The sequence below is a fragment of the Cherax quadricarinatus genome, chromosome 77 (assembly GCF_038502225.1).
Source record: "Cherax quadricarinatus isolate ZL_2023a chromosome 77, ASM3850222v1, whole genome shotgun sequence".
Taxonomy (NCBI): domain Eukaryota; kingdom Metazoa; phylum Arthropoda; class Malacostraca; order Decapoda; family Parastacidae; genus Cherax; species Cherax quadricarinatus.
In genome coordinates, this window is record NC_091368.1 from 7,057,772 (window position 1) to 7,076,285 (window position 18,514).

Sequence of the window (18,514 nt, forward strand, 5' to 3'; positions counted from 1 at the left end):
ATATTCCTTCCATCTTCCCAATACCTCTAACTCTCCATTTAATAACTCTCCTCTCCTATTTTTAACTGACAAATCAATTTGTTCTCTAGGCTTTCTTAACTTGTTAATCTCACTCCAAAACTTTTTCTTATTTTCAACAAAATTTGTTGATAACATCTCACCCACTCTCTCATTTGCTCTCTTTTTACATTGCTTCACCACTCTCTTAACCTCTCTCTTTTTCTCCATATACTCTTCCCTCCTTGCATCACTTCTACTTTGTAAAAACTTCTCATATGCTAACTTTTTCTCCCTTACTACTCTCTTTACATCATCATTCCACCAATCGCTCCTCTTCCCTCCTGCACCCACTTTCCTGTAACCACAAACTTCTGCTGAACACTCTAACACTACATTTTTAAACCTACCCCATACCTCTTCGACCCCATTGCCTATGCTCTCATTAGCCCATCTATCCTCCAATAGCTGTTTATATCTTACCCTAACTGCCTCCTCTTTTAGTTTATAAACCTTCACCTCTCTCTTCCCTGATGCTTCTATTCTCCTTGTATCCCATCTACCTTTTACTCTCAGTGTAGCTACAACTAGAAAGTGATCTGATATATCTGTGGCCCCTCTATAAACATGTACATCCTGAAGTCTACTCAACAGTCTTTTATCTACCAATACATAATCCAACAAACTACTGTCATTTCGCCCTACATCATATCGTGTATACTTATTTATCCTCTTTTTCTTAAAATATGTATTACCTATAACTAAACCCCTTTCTATACAAAGTTCAATCAAAGGGCTCCCATTATCATTTACACCTGGCACCCCAAACTTACCTACCACACCCTCTCTAAAAGTTTCTCCTACTTTAGCATTCAAGTCCCCTACCACAATTACTCTCTCACTTGGTTCAAAGGCTCCTATACATTCACTTAACATCTCCCAAAATCTCTCTCTCTCCTCTGCATTCCTCTCTTCTCCAGGTGCATACACGCTTATTATGACCCACTTCTCGCATCCAACCTTTACTTTAATCCACATAATTCTTGAATTTACACATTCATATTCTCTTTTCTCCTTCCATAACTGATCATTTAACATTACTGCTACCCCTTCCTTTGCTCTAACTCTCTCAGATACTCCAGATTTAATCCCATTTATTTCCCCCCACTGAAACTCTCCTACCCCCTTCAGCTTTGTTTCGCTTAGGGCCAGGACATCCAACTTCTTTTCATTCATAACATCAGCAATCATCTGTTTCTTGTCATCCGCACTACATCCACGCACATTTAAGCAACCCAGTTTTATAAAGTTTTTCTTCTTCTCTTTTTTAGTAATTGTATACAGGAGAAGGGGTTACTAGCCCATTGCTCCCGGCATTTTAGTCGCCTCATACGACACGCATGGCTTACGGAGGAAAGATTCTTTTCCACTTCCCCATGGACAATAGAAGAAATAAAAAAGAACAAGAGCTATTTAGAAAAAGGAGAAAAACCTAGATGTATGTATATATATATATGCATGTGCGTGTCTGTGAAGTGTGACCAAAGTGTAAGTAGGAGTAGCAAGATATCCCTGTTATCTTAGCAAGGAGGTTTCAGAGTGGGTAGGGGATGTGTAGATCAGGTGTTTACATTGAAGCATATATGTGAACAGTATTTAGATAAAGGTAGGGAAGTTTTTATTGCATTTATGGATTTAGAAAAGGCATATGATAGAGTGGATAGGGGAGCAATGTGGCAGATGTTGCAAGTATATGGAATAGGTGGTAAGTTACTAAATGCTGTAAAGAGTTTTTATGAGGATTGTGAGGCTCAGGTTAGGGTGTGTAGAAGAGAGGGAGACTACTTCCTGGTAATAGTAGGTCTTAGACAGGGATGTGTAATGTCACCATGGTTGTTTAATATATTTATAGATGGGGTTGTAAAAGAAGTAAATGCTAGGGTGTTCGGGAGAGGGGTGGGATTAAATTATGGGGAATCAAATTCAAAATGGGAATTATCACAGTTACTTTTTGCTGATGATACTGTGCTTATGGGAGATTCTAAAGAAAAATTGCAAAGGTTAGTGGATGAGTTTGGGAATGTGTGTAAAGGTAGAAAGTTGAAAGTGAACATAGAAAAGAGTAAGGTGATGAGGGTATCAAATGATTTAGATAAAGAAATATTGGATATCAAATTGGGGAGGAGGAATATGGAAGAAGTGAATGTTTTCAGATACTTGGGAGTTGACGTGTCGGTGGATGGATTTATTAAGGATGAGGGTAATCATAGAATTGATGAGGGAAAAAAGGTGAGTGGTGCGTTGAGGTATATGTGGAGTCAAAAAACGTTATCTATGGAGGCAAAGAAGGGAATGTATGAAAGTATAGTAGTACCAACACTCTTATATGGGTGTGAAGCTTGGGTGGTAAATGCAGCAGCGAGGAGACGGTTGGAGGCAGTGGAGATGTCCTGTCTAAGGGCAATGTGTGGTGTAAATATTATGCAGAAAATTCGGAGTGTGGAAATTAGGAAAAGGTGTGGAGTTAATAAAAATATTAGTCAGAAGGCAGAAGAGGGGTTGTTGAGGTGGTTTGGTCATTTAGAGAGAATGGATCAAAGTAGAATGACATGGAAAGCATATAAATCTATAGGGGAAGGAAGGTGAGGTAGGGGTCGTCCTCGAAAGGGTTGGAGAGAGGGGGTAAGGGAGGTTTTGTGGGCAAGGGGCTTGGACTTCCAGCAAGCGTGCGTGAGCGTGTTAGATAGGAGTGAATGGAGACGAATGGTACTTGGGACCTGACGATCTGTTGGAGTGTGAGCAGGGTAATATTTAGTGAAGGGATTCAGGGAAACCGGTTATTTTCATATAGTCGGACTTGAGTCCTGGAAATGGGAAGTACAATGCCTGCACTTTAAAGGAGGGGTTTGGGATATTGGCAGTTTGGAGGGATATGTTGTGTATCTTTATACGTATATGCTTCTAAACTGTTGTGTTCTGAGCACCTCTGCAAAGACGGTGATTATGTGTTGGTGTGGTGAAAGTGTTGAATGATGATGAAAGCATTTTCTTTTTGGGGATTTTCTTTCTTTTTTGGGTCACCCTGCCTCGGTGGGAGACGGCCAACTTGTTGAAAAAAAAAAAAAAAAAATATATATATATATATATATATATATATATATATATATATATATATATATATATATATATATATATATATAGTTTTTTTTTTTTTTTTTTTTCAACAAGTCGGCCGTCTCCCACCGAGGCAGGGTGACCCAAAAAAAAGAAAGAAAATCCCCAAAAAGAAAATACTTTCATCATCATTCAACACTTTCACCACACTCACACATTATCACTGCTTTTGCAGAGGTGCTCAGAATACAACAGTTTAGAAGCATATATGTATAGAGATACACAACATATCCCTCCAAACTGCCAATATCCCAAACCCCTCCTTTAAAGTGCAGGCATTGTACTTCCCATTTCCAGGACTCAAGTCCGACTATATGAAAATAACCGGTTTCCCTGAATCCCTTCACTAAATATTACCCTGCTCACACTCCAACAGATCGTCAGGTCCCAAGTATCATTCGTCTCCATTCACTCCTATCTAACACGCTCACGCACGCTTGCTGGAAGTCCAAGCCCCTCACCCACAAAACCTCCTTTACCCCCTCTTTCCAACCCTTTCGAGGACGACCCCTACCCCTCTTTCCTTCCCCTATAGATTTATATGCTTTCCATGTCATTCTACTTTGATCCATTCTCTCTAAATGACCAAACCACCTCAACAACCCCTCTTCTGCCCTCTGACTAATGCTTTTATTAACTCCACACCTTCTCCTAATTTCCACACTCCGAATTTTCTGCATAATATTTACACCACACATTGCCCTTAGACAGGACATCTCCACTGCCTCCAACCGTCTCCTCGCTGCTGCATTTACCACCCAAGCTTCACATCCATATAAGAGTGTTGGTACTACTATACTTTCATACATTCCCTTCTTTGCCTCCATAGATAACGTTTTTTGACTCCACATATACCTCAACGCACCACTCACCTTTTTTCCCTCATCAATTCTATGATTAACCTCATCCTTCATAAATCCATCCGCCGACACGTCAACTCCCAAGTATCTGAAAACATTCACTTCTTCCATACTCCTCCTCCCCAATTTGATATCCAATTTTTCTTTATCTAAATCATTTGATACCCTCATCACCTTACTCTTTTCTATGTTCACTTTCAACTTTCTACCTTTACACACATTCTCAAACTCATCCACTAACCTTTGTAATTTTTCTTTAGAATCTCCCATAAGCACAGTATCATCAGCAAAAAGTAACTGTGTCAATTCCCATTTTGAATTTGATTTCCCATAATTTAATCCCACCCCTCTCCCGAACACCCTAGCATTTACTTCTTTTACAACCCCATCTATAAATATATTAAACAACCATGGTGACATTACACATCCCTGTCTAAGACCTACTTTTACCGGGAAGTATTCTCCCTCTCTTCTACACACCCTAACCTGAGCCTCACTATCCTCATAAAAGCTCTTTACAGCATTTAGTAACTTACCACCTATTCCATATACTTGCAACATCTGCCACATTGCTCCTCTATCCACTCTATCATATGCCTTTTCTAAATCCATAAATGCAATAAAAACTTCCCTACCTTTATCTAAATACTGTTCACATATATGTTTCAATGTAAACACTTGATCTACACATCCCCTACCCACTCTGAAGCCTCCTTGCTCGTCCGCAATTCTTCATTCTGTCTTACCTCTAATTCTTTCAATTATAACCCTACCGTATACTTTTCCTGGTATACTCAGTAAACTTATTCCTCTATAATTTTTACAATCTCTTTTGTCCCCTTTCCCTTTATATAAAGGGACTATACATGCTCTCCGCCAATCCCTAGGTACCTTCCCCTCTTTCATACATTTATTAAACAAAAGTACCAACCACTCCAACACTATATCCCCCCCTGCTTTTAACATTTCTGTCATGATCCCATCAGTTCCAGCTGCTTTACCCCCTTTCATTCTACGTAATGCCTCACGTACCTCCACCACACTTACATTCTGCTCTTCTTCACTCCTAAAAGATGGTATACCTCCCTGGCCAGTGCATGAAATTACCGCCTCCCTTTCTTCCTTAACATTTAAAAGTTCCTCAAAATATTCTCGCCATCTACCTAATACCTCCCTCTCCCCATCTACTAACTCCCCTACTCTGTTTTTAACTGACAAATCCATACTTTCCCTAGGCTTTCTTAACTTGTTTAACTCACTCCAAAATTTTTTTCTTATTTTCATAAAAATTCCTTGACAGTGCCTCTCCCACTCTTTCATCTGCTCTCCTTTTGCACTCTCTCACCACTCTCTTCACCTTTCTTTTACTCTCCATATACTCTGCTCTTCTTATAACACTTCTGCTTTGTAAAAAACCTCTCGTAAGCTACCTTTTTCTCTTTTATCACACCCTTTACTTCATCATTCCACCAATCACTCCTCTTTCCTCCTGCCCCCACCCTCCTATAACCACAAACTTCTGCCCCACATTCTAATACTGCATTTTTAAAACTATTCCAACCCTCTTCAACCCCCCCACTACTCATCTTTGCACTAGCCCACCTTTCTGCCAATAGTCGCTTATATCTCGCCCGAACTTCCTCCTCCCTTAGTTTATACACTTTCACCTCCCTCTTACTTGTTGTTGCCACCTTCCTCTTTTCCCATCTACCTCTTACTCTAACTGTAGCTACAACTAAATAATGATCCGATATATCAGTTGCCCCTCTATAAACATGTACATCCTGGAGCCTACCCATCAACCTTTTATCCACCAATACATAATCTAACAAACTACTTTCATTTCGTGCTACATCATACCTTGTATATTTATTTATCCTCTTTTTCATAAAATATGTATTACTTATTACCAAATTTCTTTCTACACATAGCTCAATTAAAGGCTCCCTATTTACATTTACTCCTGGCACCCCAAAATTACCTACTACTCCCTCCATAACATTTTTACCCACTTTTGCATTGAAATCCCCAACCACCATTACTCTCACACTTGATTCAAAACTCCCCACGCATTCACTCAACATTTCCCAGAATCTCTCTCTCTCCTCTACACTTCTCTCTTCTCCAGGTGCATACACGCTTATTATAACCCACTTTTCACATCCAATCTTTATTTTACTCCACATAATCCTTGAATTTATACATTTGTAGTCCCTCTTTTCCTGCCATAGCTTATCCTTCAACATTATTGCTACTCCTTCTTTAGCTCTAACTCTATTTGAAACCCCTGACCTAATCCCATTTATTCCTCTCCATTGAAACTCTCCCACCCCCTTCAGCTTTGTTTCACTTAAAGCCAGGACATCCAGTTTCTTCTCATTCATAACATCCACAATCATCTCTTTCTTATCATTTGCACAACATCCACGCACATTCAGACTTCCCACTTTGACAATTTTCTTCTTCTTATTCTTTTTAGTAATCTTTACAGGAAAAGGGGTTACTAGCCCATTGTTCCCGGCATTTTAGTTGACTTTTACAACACGCATGGCTTACGGAGGAAAGATTCTTATTCCACTTCCCCATGGATATAAAAGGAAAAGTAATAAGACCAAGAACTATTAAGATAAAATCAAAGAAAACTCAGATGAGTGTGTATAAATAAACGTGTACATGTATGTGTAGTGTGACCTAAGTGTAAGTAGAAGTAGCAAGACGTACCTGTAATCTTGCATATTTATGAGACAGACAAAAGACACCAGCAATCCTACCATCATGTAAAACAATTACAGGCTTTCGTTTTACACTCACTTGGCAGGACGGTAGTACCTCCCTGGGTGGTTGCTGTCTACCAACCTACTACCTATATATATATATATATGTGTGTGTGTGTATATATATATATATATATATATATATATATATATATATATATATATATATATATATATATATATATATATATATATATATATATTCTTCTTCTTTCTTTCAACATACCAGCCGTATCCCACCGAGGCGGGGTGGCCCAAAAGAAAAAACTAAAGTTTCTCTTTTTAAATTTAGTAATATATACAGGAGAAGGGGTTACTAGCCCCTTGCTCCCGGCATTTTAGTCGCCTCTTACAACACGCATGGCTTACGGAGGAAGAATTCTGTTCCACTTCCCCATGGAGGATATATATATATATATATATATATATATTTTTTTTTTTTTTAGGTCAATCCCACCAAGGTAGGTTGACCTAAAAAAGAAAAATAAACTTTTTTTTTTTGTACATTTAGTAAAATACCGGGAGAAGGGATTACTAGCCCCTTGCTCCCAGCATTTGTTGCCTCTTAGAACATACATGGCTTATGGAGGAAGAATGCTGGGTATATATCAAATGATATTGATAATGAAGAACCTGTGAATGTGATGCTTTTCACAATTCTGTTTCACGACTCACAATCGTGAATACATTACTAGGGTTAAATTGGCTGGTGATGTTCACCATTGTATAGTATCACCAAATTGTTTATCTTAGCTCAGGTTTATAATTAATGTGCGACAGCAAGAAAATTCATGCCAATTTTCATCTTTCTCCAGTGCTAACAGTGCTGTATGACCCTCGTGAGTTTAGCACTTCATTTTGATTGGAATAATTGTAATCTCAACTTCATGGGGAAATGGAGAATAATCCTTCCTTCGTAAGCCACGTGTGTCTTAAGAGGCGATTAAAATGCCAGGAGCAAGGAACTAGTAACCCCTTCTCCTGTATAAATTACTATATGTAAAAAGAAAAACTTTTGTTTTTCTTTTTAGGGCACCCTTCCTCAGTGGGATATGGCCAGTTTGTTGGAAAAAACAAAATTCTTCTTTTTCAGGTTACCATGCCTTGGTGGAAGATGGCCAACATGTTAAAAAAATAATAATGATTTCCAGTTCTGTTGTTACTGTTTGCATATTGCCCTAAAAGTCATAATCCTTTCTGCAGGTTCACCACTGAGGCTGAATGAAAGTGTTGTAGAGTGTGGTCCAGAGGGGAGCACCTGCCCCTCCAGCCATAAATGTCACCTCTCACCCTTGGGTGAATATGCACTTTGCTGCCCCAAACCTCGTAAGTAATTTAAGTGAAGTCCTCTTTTCATGTTGTGTATTTATAAGTTAAACTTAGGTAGCAATTTTCACTTTCTTAAAAAAAGAAAAAAGTTTCTACTTTATCTGAATTATTATATTATTTACAATACAACCAGGTCTTCTTTAGTACAAATTTTGATTTAAGTGCAAAATTAATTAATGCTAGTTCCCCCCCCAGTCTCATCAAATCGCGTGCAAAAATTACACATAATATAAATAATGTGACCACTTCACAGGATTTATTATTCACAGTAATCAAGACTTGTCTGTATTTTATGTTTTTATTTGAACTTTTATCAGATATATGTGGAACTGTTGTTCTCAACAGTTTCATGTGATTGTTCGTATACATCATTAACAAAAGTCAAATGGTTGAATGTCACATTGTACCAGCAATACAGTACCTACACAAATTTGTTGCATTAGTGTGAATATAATAATGGAATGTAATAAGATTACAGTATACAGGTGATATCACAATATGCAAAAAATCACTGGAAAAAAGTGAGTTTCCAAGCACTTTCGTTATTTCGCACATTGTCAGGTCTTTGATAATGTGAAAAATCATGAAAGTGTTTGGAAATTCACAACTGGTTATTTTGCATAATAATGTAAATATTTATTAGTTTTTTTTTTTGTTTACCTCAACTCCCATCTCCTGGCAAGCCTGGGTGAACCAAAGAAAAAACCACATTTACCATCATTCATTCAATTTTTGTTTTGCCAAAGTTATTACAGCCTCTCCTCACTTAACAACGGAGTTCCATTCATAAGACCACATAAGGAACATACTATAATGGTAGTGGGTGTGTGTCAGCCATCTTTGATATTGTTTTAATGTCACTTTTGCACCATTTATAATATCCTCAGTATATTTTTAAATGTTTATATAGTAGTGTACTGTATATTGTAAGAAACAACAGAAGAAATCAACTATAATATACATTGTTTAGGTATGCATACAGGTCGGAGAGCCCATTATAAATTTGAGTTGTTGGTAAACAAGTATGTTGCTAAGTGAGGAGAGGTTGTAGTTAGTTTAATATATCTACTATGGATATAAATACCCATCCTGTGAGCAGTAGTCAAAAGATTGCAAAAGCACATAATGGGTCCAGGGACTGCACCACAAAGTTTTGATAGCTATACAAGTTACAGTGGAAATGAACTATTTACGTTTATATCAGGTTACAATTGTAATGAGTTATTTATGCAGATGTGAATTAGGTCACACGCAGGAAAATAAGTTTAAGTGTACAGGAAGGCCCCACTTATACGGCGGGTTAGGTTCCAGGCTACCGCCGTAAAGCGGAAACCGCCGTAAAGTGGAACACCCTTTTATTTTCCTTGTAAATGCATATAAATGCTAGATAACGTATTTACACTGACATATATTAAATTAGCAATAGAACTAAGCATTAAAAAAAACAATGAAAAGTAAAATTACACACAGTACATTTATTACATACCTTTAATTACTTAATATGAATGTGTGAGAGGTGAGTGGCAATGTAGTTATTGAATCAAATCAGGAGATGGCAGACCATCATTAATGCGCCCAAGAGATTATTATTATTACTATTATTATTACTATTATTACTATTATTATTATTATTATTATTATTATTATTATTATTGCATCAAGAGTAGAGAGACTCTTAGTGATTTTAATGTGTACCTACATGAAAGCAGTGTGTAAGTTTATTTAGGTACAGGTATACATAAGTATAATTATCAGAGTATATATAAATTATGAAATAACTTTTAAAAACATTTGAAATTTTGGAGTTTCCAGACAAAATGGAGAGACTTAGTGCTTACTGAGCTCATGGAGAATGTAAACAAACAGGGTGGGGCACGGTGACCGTATTAGAAAGTCAGGTGGGGGGAGCCGTATAGCGAGTTTTGGTCATAATTTGAAATGTCCGTATTAGCGGAACGCCGTAAAGTGAAACGCCGTAAAGCGGGGCCTTCCTGTATATGCATCATTTACAGTGGGCAAAGTCAGGATATTTTTCAAGAATGGTTGAACTGCCTTTCTAGAAGTGCACTGAATTATTTATTTGCAGAGTTCAGTTTTTAATTTATGTTAGATTTCATGCACTCTGGAATGTTTACTCTGCTGTATTACATTATAACATACCAACATTTGATAGTCTCCCAATATCTCTCTCTATTGTTCATCACTGCAGTGATATTCTTGGCTTCTCTACTTATTGAACTAATTTAGTGCATTCTTTTTTTAGGGGAAGTTTGCTATGAGAGAAAAGATTCTGGATACTGTGAGGGATCTATTAAACGCTGGTTCTTTAATGCCGAATCCAATCGCTGTGAGACCTTCCGTTTTGGTGGCTGCGGAGGCAACCTCAACAACTTTGAGTCTGAGGATGAATGTCTTTCTGCTTGCCCAGCTCTCAGCTCCTGTGAGAAAATGCGAGAGAAGAACATCAGACATGCTGACAAAGATAAAAAGGTAGCCATAAAATCATTCTAAGATACTCAGTAATAATCCACATGGAGACAATTTTTTTTTATATAGCACATCGACTATTTCCCACCGAGGCAGGGTGACCCAAAAAAGAAATAAAGTTTTTCTTCTTTTTATATTTAGTAATTTATACAGAAGGGGTTACTAGTCCCTTGTTCCTGGCATTTTATTTGCCTCTTACAACATGCATGACTTATGGAGGAAGGATTCTTCTCCACTTCTCCTTGGTGAGACAAACCCAGGAGATTAATTGATATGTGTGAGTGAGGTGAAAGTGTTGAATGATGATGAAAGTATTTTCTTTTTGGGGATTTTCTCTCTTTTTGAGTCACCCTGCCTCAGTGGGAGATGGCCAACCTGTTAAAAAAAAAAAAATCAATGCCCTTCTGGGATCCACTTCAGCAGAGAATGTGCTGAAGAGGATCCCAGAAGGGTGTTGAAATATACATATCAATTAATCTCCTGAGTTTCTGTCTCCATGTTGGTTATTATTGAGCACTGACAAGTGTTCATTACACTTCAGCAATTCATTCTAACATGTATTATTTAGCATTATTATCAGCCAGGAACACTTGTATTACATCATGAGAGGGACACCTGTAATACAGCATCAAGAAAATCCCTTTACAGTGGACCCTCGAGTTTCGAACTTAATCCATTCCAGGAGCTAGTTCTAAAGTCGAAATGTTCGAAAGTCGAACCAATATTTCCCATAAGAAATAATGGAAATACAATTAATCTGGGGATAAGTCTGTTGAGTGTACCTGGTAAAGTGTATGGTAGAGTTATAATTGAAAGAATTAAGAGTAAGACGGAGAATAGGATAGCAGATGAACAAGGAGGCTTTAGGAAAGGTAGGGGGTGTGTGGACCAGGTGTTTACAGTGAAACATATAAGTGAACAGTATTTAGATAAGGCTAAAGAGGTCTTTGTGGCATTTATGGATTTGGAAAAGGCGTATGACAGGGTGGATAGGGGGGCAATGTGGCAGATGTTGCAAGTGTATGGTGTAGGAGGTAGGTTACTGAAAGCAGTGAAGAGTTTTTACGAGGATAGTGAGGCTCAAGTTAGAGTATGTAGGAAAGAAGGAAATTTTTTCCCAGTAAAAGTAGGCCTTAGACAAGGATGTGTGATGTCACCGTGGTTGTTTAATATATTTATAGATGGGGTTGTAAGAGAAGTAAATGCGAGGGTCTTGGCAAGAGGCGTGGAGTTAAAAGATAAAGAATCACACACAAAGTGGGAGTTGTCACAGCTGCTCTTTGCTGATGACACTGTGCTCTTGGGAGATTCTGAAGAGAAGTTGCAGAGATTGGTGGATGAATTTGGTAGGGTGTGCAAAAGAAGAAAATTAAAGGTGAATACAGGAAAGAGTAAGGTTATGAGGATAACAAAAAGATTAGGTGATGAAAGATTGAATATCAGATTGGAGGGAGAGAGTATGGAGGAGGTGAACGTATTCAGATATTTGGGAGTGGACGTGTCAGCGGATGGGTCTATGAAAGATGAGGTGAATCATAGAATTGATGAGGGAAAAAGAGTGAGTGGTGCACTTAGGAGTCTGTGGAGACAAAGAACTTTGTCCTTGGAGGCAAAGAGGGGAATGTATGAGAGTATAGTTTTACCAACGCTCTTATATGGGTGTGAAGCGTGGGTGATGAATGTTGCAGCGAGGAGAAGGCTGGAGGCAGTGGAGATGTCATGTCTGAGGGCAATGTGTGGTGTGAATATAATGCAGAGAATTCGTAGTTTGGAAGTTAGGAGGAGGTGCGGGATTACCAAAACTGTTGTCCAGAGGGCTGAGGAAGGGTTGTTGAGGTGGTTCGGACATGTAGAGAGAATGGAGCGAAACAGAATGACTTCAAGAGTGTATCAGTCTGTAGTGGAAGGAAGGCGGGGTAGGGGTCGGCCTAGGAAAGGTTGGAGGGAGGGGGTAAAGGAGGTTTTGTGTGCGAGGGGCTTGGACTTCCAGCAGGCATGCGTGAGCGTGTTTGATAGGAGTGAATGGAGACAAATGGTTTTTAATACTTGACGTGCTGTTGGAGTGTGAGCAAAGTAACATTTATGAAGGGATTCAGGGAAACCGGCAGGCCGGACTTGAGTCCTGGAGATGGGAAGTGCAGTGCCTGCACTCTGAAGGAGGGGTGTTAATGTTGCAGTTTAAAAACTGTAGTGTAAAGCACCCTTCTGGCAAGACAGTGATGGAGTGAATGATGGTGAAAGTTTTTCTTTTTCGGGCCACCCTGCCTTGGTGGGAATCGGCCGGTGTGATAATAAAAAAAAATAATAACAATTAATCTGTTCCAGAAACCCAAAAATATTCATAAAAAAATACATTTTATAGAGATTACATTATAGTTTTGCATACACACAACAAACATAGTACAATTAGTAATAAGTTTAAATAAACATATAAAATTTTCCATGGGGAAGTGGAACAGAATTCTTCCTCTGTAAGCCATGCGTGTCGTAAGAGGCGACTAAAATGCCGGGAGCAAGGGGCTAGTAACCCCTTCTCCTGTATATATTACTAAATTTAAAAGGAGAAACTTTCATTTGTCCTTTTGGGCCACCCCACCTCAGTGGGATACGGCTGGTGCGTTGAAAGAAAGAAACATAAAATAACAGTTTTACTTACCTTTATTGAAGATTGGTGATGGCATCTGGAAGATAGGAAGGAGGACAGAGGCAGTTGGGGGTTAGTATTTGGAAGGGAATCCCCTTCCATAAAGACTTTAGGTAACAAGCTGTTTTCTGGGGCTACTTTCCTTCTCTGTCTTTTAATGCCACTAGGACCAGCTTGAGAGTCACTGGACTCCTGTTTTGCAAAATAACTGTCCACAGTCCTCTGTATCTGGCACCTCTTTAGCATTTCCCTAAAGTGGGACATGACTCTGTCACTGAACTTGTTGCAGAGATGGCTTGTTTCAGCTTGTTACAAAAAATGCGATTCTGAAAGCTTAGAGATCTCCAGTGAATACTAAAAAGGACTGCCCTTCTAGCATCCAGCCTGTTACTGGGTTTTCATAACAAGTAGTCAGTATCCTTGTCCAATTATCCATTAGAATTCAGTATGATTCAATAGTGCTTCAGGATTACAACTGGTAGGCTACTAACTAGAGAAATTAAAATTTAATAAATTTATTAAGTCTAGAGGTATATTATCAAATTAAATTAAATTAAATTAATCACAGTAATCAAAATAATATCACTTCTCTCGAGTACAATATTATTGTGCTGAAAGCACATATCACATTTATAATTCTTAAGTACCGTCTGGTACATTAACATTTAATAAGATATTACAAATATGTACAAGTAATTTTGTGTGTATGTGTGTAAGTGCTCTAAGTAGTTCGCTTTGTCTCACGACTCGACTAGACTTAAACAAGTGACTGACAAAGTCCTCAAATAAACTAACTTCTTGACCAACTGGCAATCAGAACAGTCTGCTTGAACAACAAAGAGAATGCTAAACCCAATAGCAATATAACAAGCAACTGCGACACAGAATCAGGAACAAGGAGATAATATAACGACACTAAGTAGGGACCATCTGCAGATCCTCCACAAAAGTCACAAAACTCCCATACTACTGAATCGAAGTTCAGCATAAGAAAATCCCCGACTGTGACAGTACACAGAAACCAGTACAAATTAGGTCAGAAGCTACAGCTCAGGACCTGAGTTGTTCAGAGTGTCTATGCGACACACAACCTCAGTACAACGTCGAAAATCACTAAGTCTACACAATGTTCTGTGAACAGTTCTACAGAACTAACAAAGCTACAGAGATGATCCTCCAACAAGGGCCAATAAGGGAGATTTAGGCTCTTGTCAGGGATACGTCCAACCACCAAGCGAGTCTAGATCAGACTGAATACTTCAGGTGAGGTGATGACACCCCCCCCTCAATCACGTGATAGCTCCGTGGACAGCTGCAGCTCAGAAACAGAAGCCGGCAGTCTAACGAGCCACAAGCGATAATTACAGTAGTTAGACAATCAAGACTTGAACTGAGCACATAATATGTTACATCCTACCTCACAAAATTTAGCTAAGTCAAATAATAATATAAAGCAATACATTTACGATTTAGCTATTATCGCAAATATAAGCAATATAAAATTATATGAAAAGATAATAATTATATATATACATATTCTTAATCATAATACACATTATATATATTGCAACCCATTCAGGGGTTGCAACACAGCTTGGTCAGGGTGATACTTTTCAACACATGTCCTTAATCACTGAAGAAGGCACCTCCTCCACTCCCTCTTCCTTCTCTGAAGCAAGTTCCTGAGCTGTGGTCTGATGCTGTTCCAGATGAGGCTCTTCCAGCTCTTCAGTGGTTAGCTCTTCCCTGTGGTCGTTCACCAACTCTTCCACATCTTCTCCACTAACCTCCAGCCCCAGGGTGTTCCCCAATGCCACAATGGAGTCCACAACAGGCAGAGGGTCAGCAGGGTCAGGGTCAGCCTCAAACCCTTCAAAATCCCTCTTTTGGACACAATCTGGCCACAATTGTCTCCAAGCTGAGTTCAAAGTCCTGGAAGTCACTCCCTCCCAAGTCTTGTCTATAAGGCTTATGGAGCTGTAGATATTGAAGTGATTCCTCCAGAACTCTCTTAGGGTCAACTTAGTGTCTGTGATCACTTCAAAGCACTTTTCAAACACTGCTTTTATGTAGTTTTTTGAAGTTAGAAATGACCTGCTGGTCCATGGGCTGGAGGAGAGGAGTGGTGTTAGGAGGCAAGAACTTCACTGTGATGAAACTGTAGTCCCTAGACAGTAGGTCTACCAAGTTTGGAGGATGTTCAGGAGCATTGTCCATTAACAGGAGGCACTTGACTGGCAAATTATTTCCTAGGAGGTATTTTCTCACATTGGGGCCAAACACTTCATGGACCCACTCTTTGAAAATTTGCCTTGTGACCCATACCTTATTATTTGCTTTCCACAAGACACATAACTTGTTCTTAATGACATTGTTTTTCTTAAACGCTCTGGGATTTCCTGAGTGATACACAAGTAAAGGCTTTACTTTAAAATCACCCCTAGCTTTAGCACAGACAAAAGAGTTAGCCTGTCTTTCATAGGCTTGTGTCCTGGGAGTGCCTTTTCCTCCTGTGTGATGTAGGTCCTCATTGGCATTTTCTTCCAAAACAGGCCTGTTTCGTTGCAATTGAACACTTGTTGGGGTTTGAATTTTTCAGTGTCTCCGTACCCCTTAAACTCCCGTACAAACTTCTCAGCCGCCCGTTTGTCTGAACTGGCTGCCTCACCATGCCTTACAACATTGTGTATGCCACTACGCTTCTTAAATCTTTCAAACCAGCCTTTGCTGGCCTTAAATTCACTGGTTCCAGGAGTTTTCTTTACCGTTGGCATGCAACTTCCTTGCCTTTTCACAAATAATCTCTCCGAAACACTATCACCTTCCATCTCTTTATCCTTGATCCACACCAGCAACAACTTCTCAACCTGATCGACTGTCTGTGGTCTATTTTTGGTTAGCATATCAACACCTTTCATAACATCAGCTTCCTTGATTTGTTCTTTCTTTGCCAGGATAGAAGCATTGATTGACTTGTTTTTGCCATACATCCTGACCAGCTCAACAAGTCTCACACCACTCTCATATTTTTGTGTTATTTCCTTCTTCATGTCTATGGCATTTCTCACTTTCTTTACCACAGGGGTACCACTAGCAAATTTCTTTGGGCACATGGTAGCTTATTTCACAGTCGCACAAGCACTAAACACAATGAATTAATAGTGAAATATTTGAATGAGCGTGCAGGTTAGTGTTCATTCAAGCATCAACAAAGCCAGACTGCTCACGACACCTGCACGGGGATGTGGACAGAGCGGGCTGGCGGACAGGTCCGGTACCTGGTGGTTCGAAAGACGGGTAGAGTTCGATACTCGGAACAAAATTGGCTCGGAGAAAGCGGTCGAAACTCGAAAAGTTCGATAATTGGTACGTTTGAAACTTGAGGGTCCACTGTATATATACATGTATTGATTTCACAGCCTTTACCATATGTATATTTATTAAGTATGACAGTTGGTTTTATAATTAGCCAGCTTAACTTTCTACAGTGGACCCCCGCATACCGTTGGCATCACATAATGTTAAATCCGCATAGCGATACATTTTATCACTAAAATTTTGCCTCGCATAGCGCTAAAAAACTTCTCAATGCTATTCGTCCGAGACCCGTCTATGAAAGGCCTGAGCCAGCCTCACATGTTCCACCGGTGGCATTGTTTACAAGCCAGCCTTCGTGGTAATATCCAAGCATACAATCGGAACATTTTGTATTATTAAAGCGTTTTTGGTGATTTTATCTGCAAAATAAGTGGCCATGGGCCCCAAGAAAGCTTCTAGGGCCAACCCTGTGGTAAAAAGGGTGAGAAATATTATCGAAATACTGTGGTACCATGGTCAACTGCTGATGCTGCTGCTGCTGTAGCACTGTCAGCTGCTGCTGCTGCTGTAGCACCGTCAACTGCTGCTGCTGCTGTAGTACCGTCTGCTGCTGCTGCTGCTGTAGTACCGTCTGCTGCTGCTGTAGCACCGTCTGCTGCTGCTGTAGCACCGTCTGCTGCTGCTGTAGCACTGTCAGCTGCTGCTGTAGCACTGTCAGCTGCTGCTGCTGTAGCACTGTCAGCTGCTGCTGCTGCTGCTGTAGCACCGTCAGCTGCTGCTGCTGCTGTACCACCGTCAGCTGCTGCTGCTGCTGTAGTACCATCTGCTGCTGTTGTAGCACCGTCTGCTGCTGCTGTAGCACTGTCAGCTGCTGCTGCTGCTGCTGTAGCACTGTCAGCTGCTGCTGCTGCTGCTGCTGTAGCACTGTCAACTGCTGCTGTTGCTGCTGCTGCTGCTGCTGTAGCACTGTCAGCTGCTGCTGCTGCTGCTGTAGCACTGTCAGCTGCTGCTGCTGTAGCACTGTCAGCTGCTGCTGCTACTGTAGCACTGTCAGCTGCTGCTGCTGCTGCTGTAGCACTGTCAGCTTCTGCTGCTGCTGCTGCTGTAGCACTGTCAACTGCTGCTGCTGCTGCTGTAGCACTGTCAGCTGCTGCTGCTGCTGCTGTAGCACTGTCAATTGCTGCTGCTGCTGCTGTAGCACCGTTGTTGGTGTTGCTTATTGAGAATACCAAGAAACAATTAACCCCAGAGGGTTAGCCACCCAGGATAACCCAAAAAAAGTCAGTGTCATCAAAGACTGTCTAACTTATTTCCATTGGGGTCCTTAATCTTGTCTCCCAGGATGCAACCCACACCAGTCACCTAACACCCAGGTGAACAGGGAAAAATGCCTGGAACTAGTGCTCATATTGGTGAATTTAAAGCCAGCAAAGGTTGGTTTGAGAGATTTAAGAATCGTAGTGGCATACACAGTGTGATAAGGCATGTTCTGGAAGAAAATACCAAACAGGACCTACAGTACTCAGGAGGAAAAGGCACTCCCAGGACACAGTGTCTCATCAGTCATTGCTGCATCTTCAATAAAGGTAAGTGTCATTTATTCTTCATTTAGTAGAGTAGTACATGCACAATATATATTGTGCATGTTCTACTCTACTATTGTGCATGTATCCTTCTCTTTGTGTGTAGGAAAATGTATATTTCATGTGGTAAAATTTTTTTTTTCATACTTTTGGGTGTCTTGCACGGATTAATTTGATTTCCATTATTTCTTATGGGGAAAATTCATTCGCATAATGATAATTTCGCATGACAATGAGCTCTCAGGAACTGTATAAGCTTCTTTTAGAACTAATTTTTGAAGGGTATTCTTTTTCGCTTCTTTTGTCAATAACAAACAAAATGTTTATTGGAAAAAATTGAGATGCAGG

The 18,514-nt window shown here is 39.7% G+C and overlaps 1 protein-coding gene across 3 annotated transcripts in view; it reads left to right on the forward strand.

The window, feature by feature from the left end:
* Positions 1–18,514, forward strand: part of LOC128702033 (uncharacterized) — a 663,411-nt gene that overhangs the window by 579,743 nt on the left and 65,154 nt on the right. For all 3 annotated transcript variants that reach the window (XM_070101460.1, XM_070101461.1, XM_070101462.1), the window contains exons 18-19: positions 8,009–8,131; positions 10,398–10,624. In XM_070101460.1, coding sequence (XP_069957561.1) covers positions 8,009–8,131; positions 10,398–10,624 — 350 coding nt within the window. The remainder of the gene's footprint in view (positions 1–8,008; positions 8,132–10,397; positions 10,625–18,514) is intronic.